The 12793-nt window shown below is 35.0% G+C and overlaps 1 protein-coding gene across 1 annotated transcript in view; it reads left to right on the top strand.

The window, feature by feature from the left end:
- The window catches only part of FREM1 (FRAS1 related extracellular matrix 1), a 182530-nt gene extending 171376 nt beyond the window's left edge, over positions 1-11154 (top strand). Inside the window, exons 36-37 of the mRNA XM_074197539.1 lie at positions 6487-6572; positions 7672-11154. Coding sequence (XP_074053640.1) covers positions 6487-6572; positions 7672-7868 — 283 coding nt within the window. The 3' untranslated portion in view covers positions 7869-11154. The remainder of the gene's footprint in view (positions 1-6486; positions 6573-7671) is intronic.
- Positions 11155-12793: the final 1639 nt, after the last annotated feature.

The following is a 12793-nucleotide window of genomic DNA, read 5'->3' as shown; positions in this document are numbered from 1 at the left end:
CCCAGCATCCCAGATTTCCTTCAACCAAAATCTCAGCTTCTGCAAGAATTTCTTGCCTTCGATCCTACAAGGGCTGTTGTGAAAATCAAATAAGATAATATTTGTAAAAGGCACTAAGCTCTCAGTAGATGCCATATAAATGAATATTACCCTTTGCCTTTCCTCTGAGATAACCCTAATGTATTCAGGGTATAGCTTATTTGCTCTTAGTTGTTTGTCTCTCCCAGTAGATTTCAGTAGTTGTTTGATAGCAGGTATTATTTTTTGATTTTTTTTTGTATCCTCATCATTTAGCCCATAGTAGTTTCTTTAAAATGCTAATTTAATTATTGACTGAATGCTTGAGAGCATTGTACCATGGTGTAAAGGAGGCAGTTTTTAAGGCAGCTCCACCCAACTGAATAACAAACTCAGAAACTTAATCTTCCCCAATTACAGCAGTTGTAGAAATCAAGGGACATCTGGGATTTTCTGGTGTATTAAAAGAGGAATCCTTAAGGTAATTTTTTTTTTCAGAGAGGCATTGTAGTATAGTGAAAAGCTTCAGAAGTTCTGAGTTCAACTCTTGCCACCGTCACTTATTACATGAGTAATCTTGGAAAAATAAGTTAAATTTTCTCAGCCTCTGTTTCCTCATCTATAAAATGAGGAGATTGTTCTGGAAGGTCTCTGAGCTTCTTTCCAACCCTAGATCTTTGATCCAGTGATCCTACTGACCTATACTTTTGTAATAGCAAATATTCTCATCAAAAGGCAACAATCTGTAGTACCCATTATTTCTCCAAATACAAAGTTGGCACCCTCTGCCCATACTGAGTGTGGAATCTGGGCAAATCACTTATACGTACCAGAAAAAATATCTAAGACTTTTAAGTAGCAGAGCAGATGCCCATTAGCTGAGGGAATTCACTAGGGGTTTCCTACTTTATTGAAACCAACATTTATTAAGTGCCTGCTACTTACCTGACAGGAATTGAATAAGGGGGAGAGGGTACAAAAGGAGGCAAAATGCAGTCCCTACCCTCATGAAGTTCACAAATCACAAATCCAGTGATTTTTGTTCATGCTTTTTTAAAATGAAATATTGCTAGATGATAAACTTCAAAAGGGAAAGAACAGTGTCTTATCTAAACTTAGTAACCTCTCCCCAAACCAATGTTCAATACAATGCTGTGTACACAGTAGGCCTCAGGATTTATTTGTTCATTGGTTGAAAGGATAAATATGCTTAATTCGACTGTATTTATTGACTACCTCTAGATTCACAGAGTAATGAAACTTTGAAGCTTTGCAACTGTTACAATAATGGAAGGATTTAGGACCAAGTTGCTGTTGGGATTTTAAAGATGTTTTTAGAATCTGTGATTTTATAGGTGTGAGTATTTCCTTTCAACAGTACAGATACAGCTGCTCTACAAATTAGCAGATGGTCTTTAAGAACTACTGAAGCCAAGTAGATCATGAGTCTCTCTAAACTTTGCTAGGCTTGTCCCTGGGTAACATAAACAAAGTCCACTATGGCTTTTACTCAGAGCTTTTCCACGAGGAAAGAACCTGCCATCCAAAGTGCTCTTGTGGCATCATTCTCAAGAACCCTGGGTCACCTCCTACCATATCATGAAGAAGCAGTCAGAGATCTTTAGTCATTTTCTCTTTTCTCCACTGAAATCCTGACTATTTGCCTTGTTATTTTCTCATTCCTCCATTGGGTTGTTCTAAATGGACCTTCATTTATATCGTTCTTACACATATTTACACACACACACACAAACATTTCAGTTGTAAATCTGTAGCCCTGTTATTGTTCATGAATCTTCTCTATTTCCACCATTCTCACCACAACTTAATTTTAACCACCTACTCTCTATTTACAGAAGTCCATGAAGATTCACTATTTATTCATCTATTTAATACATTTGCTCAACAAATAAGTGTTCCGCCATTATCTGATTCCAACCTGCCTATTCAACCTTATTGCACCAGCCCTGTGTAAAAACTCTATTGGCTGCCCACAGTTGCCTAAACACATCCTCAACTTTGAACAATTCAATTCAATAAAAGTTCATTAAGAGCTGAATGTCTACATAAACTCCTAAATACTGGATATGCTCCAGAACTCTATAATAGAGTATGGCATCGGACTGGATATACAAAAATGAAGAATTACATTGTTCCTGGCTTCAGAAAGCTCACAGTCAACTTGGATAGATGGAAAAACAAAAGGATGCACAAGGCTATAAGGAATGAAGAGTTAAAAGAAAAACTCTAGCTTACAAAATTTTTTTGAGAAATACTAGGAAAGAGAAATCACTTTCATCTGGGAGGGGGCAAAATGAAATCGGGGAAGAAATCTCAGAATGAGTAGTAGTTACTTATGATTTCTTTCTTTTACATATTCTCTTCTCTCCATATCAAGCTATGGAAATATTGCCCATCCTCTTAGGCCTACATAAAACCCAAGAAGGTTTGTTCCATGAAACCTTCTCTGAGCATCCCAGCCAAAAATGACTGCCTTCAGTAACTTTCTATGGCTCTCTATTCTTTTCTTAAAGCACTCTCACATACTGCCTTGTAGATACTCAATGAATATTTATTGAAAAATAAAATCATAAATTTGTTGTTTTATTTGCTCATGTTATACATTCATAATCTCCAGATTTCTTTGGCAAACATACATTATTTAATAGTCTCAATCCTCCACTAAAGTCCTCTTCCAATGGTATGAAGGTAAAAATCAGTTCTCAAAGATTAGGTCATCTAGAAAGTCTCATAAAACTAGAGAGGCTTTGAGGACTAGCCCAGTAGACAGTGGATGTCTATTATCTGAGGAATGATCACACCTAACCCCTAGGTCCTTGAAATACTGAACTAAGTAATGAATTAATTTTCTCAATTACCCTGCTAACCTACTTAAATACTGAGGATTGGAAAGGCCATCTGTCCATGTCTTTGGAATAAAATTTATATATGAGGAGCTAGATGTCACAGTGGACAGAGAAATTGTTGGACTTGGAGTAAGGAACAGCTGATTTTAAGTTCCATTACTTCAGGTAAATTGTTAAATTTGCTCCAGGTTTCAGTGTTTAAATCTGAAAAATGAAGGTTTTGATTTTATAACTTCTAAGACCCCTTCCAAGAAGAAATATAGTATATTATAGTTGTCTTTCTCAAATGCTAGTGAATATCTTTCTATCTTAAGAGGGGTTTTTAGGTACAAGAATGCATTTCTCCTCAATTTCTTTCTCATAAGATGTGGGTACATGGAGGGCCTTGTCTTAAGAGTCATGCAGTGTTCAAGTTTCAACAGAATCATGAAATTCCACTTTAACATTTGACCCTAACCAGTTTGCTAATTCAATTCAACCCTTAACTTCTACTACTCCCCCCCACCCCTTCATTTCAGTTTATTATTGCATATTTGTTATTTAAGAAGGATACTAGAACCAGAGTCTAGAATTAGGAATTGTTTGGATTTACATACTTTAATCTTATCTGGTCATTTCCTGCTACCTGGTCTACCTGGGGATTCAGATTAATCTAATTATTAACCCATCCTCTCCAAAACATTTTATTTTTCACAAGTAGCTGCTTTGCTATCTAGAGAGTACTAGGTAGATAATGGTTTTTTAAATATCTTTAGATAATAGCTATCAACCTATTGTAACTTCGTTTTCTAATGTCTTTAGATAACAGCTATCAACCTATTGTGACTTCAAAGTTTTGATTAACTTATTTAAGTCAAAACATCATTCATTTCAACAGCTTGAGTTGTCCTCCACTAATGCAGATTTCAACTTCTTTATCCTTTTAGTAGTTGGTCATTGCAGGATGGTGCAGTAGGTAGAGCCCTGGTCTTGAAGTCAGAAGTTTCTGAGTTCAAATCCAGCCTCAGTCACTTACTAGCCATATGACCTTGGGCAAATCACTCAACCTTGATGACTTAGCCATTGGACCAGATGACTCTAGAGGAGAAAGTGAGACTAGTGATTTAGCATAGTACCCTCTCCTCCCTAACACATTCAAATCTAATTCATGTGCATGTCATGGTCATCACCTCTCTAATGTTACAATTTTCTTCAAGAAAGAAGGAAAAATATCAAACAATCACTTAATCGTCATCAATCATCATTATGATATATGATTACTAAAGCCAAATTAATTTATTACCTTATGGCTAAAGTGATGACAGATTTCATCATGTGGCAAGGTAAGGAACTTTTCTGAACCTAGATTGATACTCCCACCAAAAGCATTTAGTTCATTCAAGGGCCCTTCTTGAAATCATTCTAATGTGGCCGCTTCTGCTAAATCATACCTTCCATATTCATAGCCTTTAATAATATGAGCTTGCCTCTAAATTAAAAAAAAAGGAGGCATGGGAGTTCTTAGTATCAGAGTACTTTCATAGCTGAAAGGAACCTTTGAGAGTTCAATGTCTTCATTTTATAATTCAGGAAATTGTTGTCCAGAGAGGTATACTTAAGTGAAGGCTTGTGATTTCCCAACACTTAATAAGTAGGCCTCATATAACTAATCAGCATCATCATTAGAGAAAGAACTTGCATTGATAACATTTCTCTTGCTTAGATGCTGTATCATGAAAACCTTGCATGTACAGATCTATCTAAAGAGATGTGTTTGTAAGTGCCCAAAAAGAAGAGAATCCCTGAAGATGGTGATTTCCTCCAGCTGTCCTTGGTTGGGGATAACATTGTGCTGATTGCATCAAGCCCCAGAATATTATAGGATCTCCTCAGTGAGATCCATCCCAACTCAAAAATTCAGTCAATGATCCATTCAAGAAAATGAATGAAAAATGCTCATTATCCAAACAATTATTGTCAATTGAATAGTTAGTCCATTAAGTTAAAATATCATTAGGTATCTTGGACATGTACTGTTACAGAGAGACAGAACATTTGTCTAAGAATTGATTAGAATGAAGAGAGTGAATTGAATTGCATTCGGGAATTGGGTACTGTGCTTTTGATGAATAATATACATCTGTATTAGAAGAAATATTCATGTCAATGATATCATGGTTCTTTGAAGTTGCCATGAAGTAGAATTGTACCTCAGTTTTGTAGAACTTAAAGAACCCAGTAATATTTCCCACTTGGGACACAGAACCAGAAAGTGAATCTAAAAAAGAACCCCAAAATTTTGGAGCAACACACATAGCAGTCACAAAGTCCCCATTCAAAATTCATACATTTTATTTAAAGGAAAATGCCTTTCTCTGAATTTATTAGAAAATCCTAGTAAGCAGAGACAGTTTACCTCATAGTAGTTTAGAAGAGCCATTTAAGACAATGTTACTTCACACAAGAATGTTGGATTAATAACTTTAAGAAGTGACATCAGATACCCTAATAGGAAGCATATACAAAAACTACAATGAAACAAAAATAAGAAATTAGAGAATATGACTATCTTCTATAGAGGTTCTAAGATCCAAAGATCCCCAGGGATCCCAGAATTAGGTTGGGGAGTAGGGGAATTATATCTTTATTTCAACATAATTGACTTCCGTTTAATTCTATGTATTTTATTTTACATGTTTAAAAACATTCTAAGAAAGGGTCCATAGACTTCTCCAGACTGACATAAAAAAAGACTAGGAAGCCTGATCTACAGCCATTTAGTGTAGTAATAAAGAAGCCTAAATACTTAACTAGTCTGATGTCATGTCTATATTACACACTAGTTAAATAATTAATGTTCATAAAAATGACCTTGACTTGAGAAAAAGTTGACCTATATTCAGTATACTCTGTTTAAGAGAGACAGAAATATGTCTAATATATTTTCAAAAGGCTTCCATCCAAACTGGTTAAATTAAAAAATGTTTTGGCACTTAAATGGGTAAATCCTCAGCTCTTCAAAATTATTCCTTTCCCTGGAGACCCAGAAAGCTGAGGTTTTACTGTAGAAATGAGAGCTTGTAATTTCAAACAGAAAATAAAGGTTTGTTTGGGGCTTTGTTTATGTAGGATCAATGGCACTGGAGATTTGACAGTTATTCAGTTAATGTGATGCATATACATAATAAAATTGCATATTTAGAGCCCAAAGAGATTTTCTTTTTGTAAGGGGAGTGGGAGAGGAATCTAATGATTTGATGTGGTTGTGAAATTGGTCAGTTTGCTATTGAATTTCTTAGATGAGTAGTATTGTCTTGCCTTTAAATAATTAATGTAACCATGTAGTTTCTGGTTTCAGATTTTCTAGAGATTTTAAAAGAATCTGTTGAACAGTTTTGTTTTAAAAGCATAGATTCAGTAATAAAATATATTAAATGTGAGGACCTCATCCATGTCACCATCACAGCTGGAAAAAACATTTACTATTAAAACACCTGGAAAGAGCTTTCATTTGAATTTTTTCCACCACTTTCACTTACAAATTCCATGTTAACATGTTTTTTCCCTAAGAAATATTGACTCTTTCGTTCTGATTCTTTCATTTCCTTTTGTTTGAGTCTAGACATCATGGCAAACTAGCAAGTGTGTTTACGAAACGGCATATGCAGTGGCTATGGGACTTGAGTGGAAGAAAGTCATTCTGGATAGGCAAGTATCCTTGGTATAACTATATTAAGTGATATAATATAACATTATTTCTTAATAGATAGAGAAGGAAAAGGATACCATCTATAGACAAATAAATCTAATTTGTGGCTTATATCTAACTGACCTCTTCTTCCTGATCAAAAAAAAGTAGAATGTCTTTATAAATTCCTTGGGAAAAAATATGATTTCCATGGCGTCAAAGATATAAACATTCTCCTTGACTGTGCCATAAGATTTACTGGTTGGTTAAGTAGACTTTTAGAGGTTGGTGGCAAAGGTATCATCCAGGGTTAGAAGATTGAGGGGAATGATTTAAAAAGTAGTATGGAGAACCTTGGTTTCTGTCAGTTCTGCTACTAACTCATTGTATTATCTGAGATAAGACCTTTTGCTTTTCTGGACCAAGTTTTCCTTCTTTGTAAGAAAGATTAAAGATCAGATTAAATGAACTCTAAGGCTAAGGCCTTCATCCTTTCTGTGCTAAAATTCTTAATGTATTCACATATTTCTTCATATACAATGACAGAACTTCTAAAGTTGAGACTCCAAAGAGTCAACATTTCTTGTCTATTAAACTGCAAATTCAGTAAATCTAAAGGGTCTCCTTCTTCTGAATCCTAGTAACCACAACCCACATTTCTTTAGTGATATGAAGTTTATTACAATTCAATGAGAGAGATACTATTAACCCCATTTTACTAAAGAAGAAATTTAACCCCCCCCCCAAAAGGTGAAAGAACTGTGGCCACAGAGTTAAAAAGTTGGTGAACTAGGGCTTGAAGCCAAGTTTTTTCGAACAGTCAGAATGAGAAAATAATTCAAGATGTAAACAAAAAGGAAACATAGAAGTCATGAAATATGACTTTTCATTTGAAATATGAAAGCCAAGACTACCAATCAAAGATGAAACGGATGAAATTCAAACATGGGTTATACTATGAAGAAAATGTTTCTAATGGAGTATAAGAAGTACCCTTTGCCTATGGTTCAAGCCTCAACACAGGCTTGCATAAAAGCTATATAGTAAATTTAGAACAATTTTTCTAGGAAAACATCTATCCCAAGAAGAATATTGCTATATTTCTTTGTTTCATGATAGGTTTGAATGATCAAGAGAATGCTGGTCACTGGGAATGGGATGGAGGTGAACCTGTAACCTTCACAAACTGGAAGAGAGGGGCCCCTCCACATTTAACGAAAAGAAAGAACTGTGTTTTGGTAAAAAGGGGAAAATGGCAAGCTAAGGACTGCAGGAAGGATAAAGCTCACAGCTACATGTGTGCCAGGAAACTATAAACACAAGTGACATCGAAGACATCCGGCACAGCTCCCTCACAAACTGATCCTTTTTTGCATATGATTTGCAGTGTTTGTGAATTTATGTTTAAAAAAATAATCAATGGTCAAGGTTTACTTAGTAAATTTATTTCCTGTGGACTATGAAAGACTTCTGTAAAAATGAATTGTGACTGCAAAATTTGGTCAATAGTTCCCCTTCTTACCTGTCCCCACCTCCTGCAAAAAAAAGAACTATTTTTGAACTTTATCTTGTATACTTCTAACCCCTCCTTCATCCCCTAATCAAAAGCTCAGTCTTATAAGATGTAGAATTTTACTTATTTAGGTAGAAAACATTCCATTTCTCAATCAGTTCTGTCTTCTTACCCTTTTACTGTCTTGCTTATGATTTTATTGCCCATCATTTCAGGAGAGGCTACCCATGAAATCTGTATAGCAAGTTTTTTTCCCTAATAGACCTGCCTCTCTCTCTCAATTCAACCCCAAAAAAACCAATTATACAGCCAAACAAAAGCTGAAAAACGAGAGAGCTGGATTCTTTTATCACCTTTAAGGGTGAGGCTGGAAGTGGGGGGGGGGGTTCAATAGGTTAAAAAGTGGCAGTTTTCAGGTAATGAGTAATAGTTGAAAAGAAAGGTTGTAAAATGGATGAGTCATGGTGTATGTGCCTCTCTGAAAAGTCAGAACTACTTTGATCCTGGATTTGGGCTCAGATAAGCAGATAGGTGTCAATGGACTAGTCTGCCAATCCTTTGGAGGATTATACATCAGGTATCACCCAAGCAGATCAGATTTCTGAAAGAAGGGTTAGCTTTGGTTCATTACAAGATAATGCTTTGGTTTCCCCATGCAGATCCCAGAATGAAATTGAACCCACAAAAACATCTCTTTTTTGATATTTGTGCCATTGATTGGCATTTCTCAAAGATGTACATGGATTTGGGACAGTCAAAAAGACCATTTCCTCAAAAACAAATAGGTGACCATTTAATTGGTCAAAGGTCTCTCTTGAATACAATAGTTTTATAGATGATATTGCCAATTACCCCTGTTCTCTGAAGGGAATTTTGATGCAATGATGAATCCAGAATGTTCTGACTTAGTTCCATTATTGGATAAGATTTGTGAGCATCAAGGCATCTCCCTTCATGTGGCTATGACCTCAATGTGAAACATGTCAATGATGATAGAGTAAATAGAATTCTTCTGTTTCCATAGTAAATTTGAAAATCTGAGAATTTTATTCCAAGAACAATTTGCCTCTAAAATACTTCTTTTCCTTTTATCATTTCATGATTTCTACAAAATATGTAATTTATTTCAGTTGTTTTAATATCAAAAAAAATTTTAAAGGTCATTTAATGAATTCATGCTACAGCAACCAGTTCCTTCCTGTAACCTAGAAACATAATAGACCCAAACCCTTATTTCTTTCCATATAGAGATATTATTTTGATAGCTAGAAATTTTGTACTGTTTTTATATTTTGCCAAAAAAAATAGATCCCTTGTATTAACTCCCAGACAATTCACTAGAACAACTCTTGACCAATATTTGCCTGTCACAATAGCATTAATCTGAAATATATAATTATATAGAGAGAATCTGGTCAAACTGGGATCTGACAAGCATTATTCTCTAGGCTGTCATCTTCTGTTATATGAGGAGTAATGCTTGTGAGACAAAGAATGTTGGAGCTAAGTATTTTTTTGTGAATGGTCAAGAAATTGGAAGAACTGTGTACATGGAGAGAAGTGAATGTTCAGTGTGTGAGGGATATGTTTGCAAAAGGATGGTAATCTCTTTGCATCTTTACTCTACCCCAGAAATCTTGAGCTATTGTTGTTGTTTACTTGGAATTAAAGTATTATTCCACAGAAAGAATTTAGAAAATAAGGTACAAACAATATAAATGTGTAAATAGTCAGAAAAGTTTCTTTGTTAAAATTCTATTGCACATATCTCCAGTGATTATTTAAATATTTAAAGAAATTGTATTATCAAAATGATAGAAAATGCTGGTTTTTAATTATATTCATAAAGAAAAGAACAATTTTGAAAAAAATAATTATTTCTGTGCCCATTAAATTTTTTGATAATCAGGCATTTAATTTAGTGATCAAAAAGACTTTCATTTTCTGTTTAAAATTAAATGCAATTAATTCAAATCCAGTGAATAAAAAAGAAATTTTACTGTAAAGTCATAGATTTAAAACTGAAAAGGACTTCAGAGACCATTTAGTCCATGTTTCTTATTTTAAGATGAGGAAAAAGAATTTAAGTGATTTTACCCATAAGAACAGAGAGTAGTAGAACTAGGGTGGGGTACTAAAATTTGAAAGAAAGGGAAGAGCTGGGTATAGGTCATCATTTATTAGTACTTTCTTTTATTCTTCAGGATTGGGTTTAAGAAAGGGAGAAATTAGGAATATTTGACCCGAGTCCCTCTAGCCCATTCCTTATGAAGTATATTCTATTAACCACCATAATACCTACTCTAGGTTTGGGCAGAAGTAGTATGGGAAAGGAAGAAGGGTAATGAAAAGAGTAGAGGAATAAGAAAGGAAAGATGAAGAGAGAGAAGTGTGATAGCTTCTATAGCATCCAGGGGAAGTAGTAGAAGTTTACAGATAACTTGGATTTTAATTTGAATTAAAATCCCCTCGGAAAGAACTCTTTTCAAACTCTACTTCAGGAAAAATAAAACTGATTTGTCATTCTGCGTCAACAAGGAAAACAATATGGCATAGTGGATAGAAAACTAGCCTTGGAACTGGGGAGACCTGATATTCACTTACTGTGTGACTAGACAAGTCTTGTAACTTCTCAATGCTCTAGGCAAGTCTCCCAGACTATAATTTGCAATGTTTCTGATGTGTATTGTAGTGGGAGTTTCCTCACTTTAGGGCTCCCATGACCAATGAAATCATAGATCCAGGTCCTCTCCCTATAGACAGGGAGATAGGTTTGTGATTTTTAGAGAGCTTTGATTATTTTTGAAAAACAAATTCTCAGCCCATGTTGGTTAAAAATAGACTTAATCACTGCTTCTTTCACAAGAGTGTTGGAAAGAAATAAAGAGTTTACTTAGATTTTTTTCTTCATGTTTACACTTTTCAATATAATAAAGAAGACAATGGGTTTACTTTCACGAATACTGGATTTCATGGGTCTGGATAACTGAAGTCACAGATTGGTGCTAATCTTGTTTCTATAATAAAGTAGCATGCTGTGTGCACTATATTTACTGTTATACCAAAGCTAATAAAATATATGTAATTAATGCTTATGGCTAAATATTTCTTTTGACTTCCATATGAACTTGTTCTTTCCTGAGACTCAATATGTTAAGACCAAAGCTTCTATCCCTAATGGTTCCAATTAAGACTCAATGTGAAAGGAGCCCTGGATATCCTCTGACATTTATTTTCTATCTAGAACAACTGTAAATTGTATATGTTGTAAATATAATACTGTAGTATAAGTACCATAATACCAGGTGCTGAATACTTGTAGGAAGGTGAACTGGTTTCTCAGATCTCAGTTTCCCATTTCTGTTTTTCTAAAGTAGAAAAAAAAGCAAAGCATTTCCACCTCTTTCTTCTACCAGACTCCTTGCTGTTGCCACTAACATTTTACTCCTTCCCTGAGAAATCAAGAATTTGGCTTCAGTTTCCCAAGGAATTAATAAACAATGGCACCAGCAGCAGATCTTAAATATTTTTTGCCTTAAGAGGCAGGGGGCAACTAGAACTTTTAAGTTGTGGGTTCTCTGCATTCTACTAGCTGAAGTGTTTTAAAAACAAGTCTGAACTTAGCCCTATTTGCTTTTCAAAAACAACAACAACAAAAAGTCTGAAATGCATTGCAAAAGTGGAGAAGATGATGACCAGGCCATATGAGGAAGAGAATTTAGCCCATAGAAGAAAAGACTTCAGTGGAACTGGTTAAATTACTTGAAGAGCTAGCTATTATGTCTAGGGGGGGATTAATTTTGTTCTTCTCACTTCCAAAGGATAGGAGACATTGCAGAGATGCAGGTTTCAAAAAGGATAGAAGGGGGTCAGCTAGGTGGTGCAGTGGACAGAGTACTGGCCTTGGGGTCAGGAGAACCTGAGTTCAAATCCAGATTCAGACACTTAATAATTCCCTAGCTGTGTGAGGGCAAGTCACTTAACCCCATTGCCTTAAATAAATAAAATTTTAAAAAAAGGATAGAAGGGAAAAATTCCCAGTATTTATTGCTTTTTAGTCATTTTCAGTTGTGTTCAATTCTTTATAATTACATTTGTGGTTTTCTTGGCAAAGATACTGGAGATATTTGCCATTACCTTCTCTAGCTCCTTTTACAGATAAGGAAATTGAGGCAAATAGGGTGAAGTGACTTGCCCAGGTTCGCACAGCTAGTAAATATCTGAGGCTGGATTTGAATTTGTGAAGATGAGTCTCCCTGATTCCAGGTTTGGCATTCTATTTGCTGGGTCACTTAGTTGCTCTTTTAATATTTGGGACAGATCAAAATGTGGGACAGATTGCATCAGAAGGAAATAAGATCCTGTCAATGAAGGCTGGAAGAGCAGCTGTCACATATGTTGTAGAAAGAATGAATGCTTTGATTTGGGTTGGTTTTGTGGACTTCAAAGAGTACTTCCAGAACTAAAATTTCATGTTTCTTTCATTGTCATTTATCATTCACTTAATTCATTCAACAAGTAGCTATTGATCATCTTTACTTCCTTGCTAAGTTACAAAGATGAACCATTCCATTCAACAAACTTTTGATAAGTGCCTACTATGTGCAAAGAACTGTGAGACAAAAATAAAACACTCTACCTTCATTAAACTTATTTTCTCCTGAGGAAATTCAGCATGTACACATATGTAAGTATGAATACTCAAAAATATCGAGATGACACTAGCAT

The sequence above is a fragment of the Macrotis lagotis genome, chromosome 8, assembly GCF_037893015.1.
Source record: "Macrotis lagotis isolate mMagLag1 chromosome 8, bilby.v1.9.chrom.fasta, whole genome shotgun sequence".
Taxonomy (NCBI): Eukaryota; Metazoa; Chordata; class Mammalia; order Peramelemorphia; family Peramelidae; genus Macrotis; species Macrotis lagotis.
The sequence above is the reverse complement of the archived record's forward strand: the minus strand, read 5'-3'. Positions and strand labels throughout refer to the sequence as shown.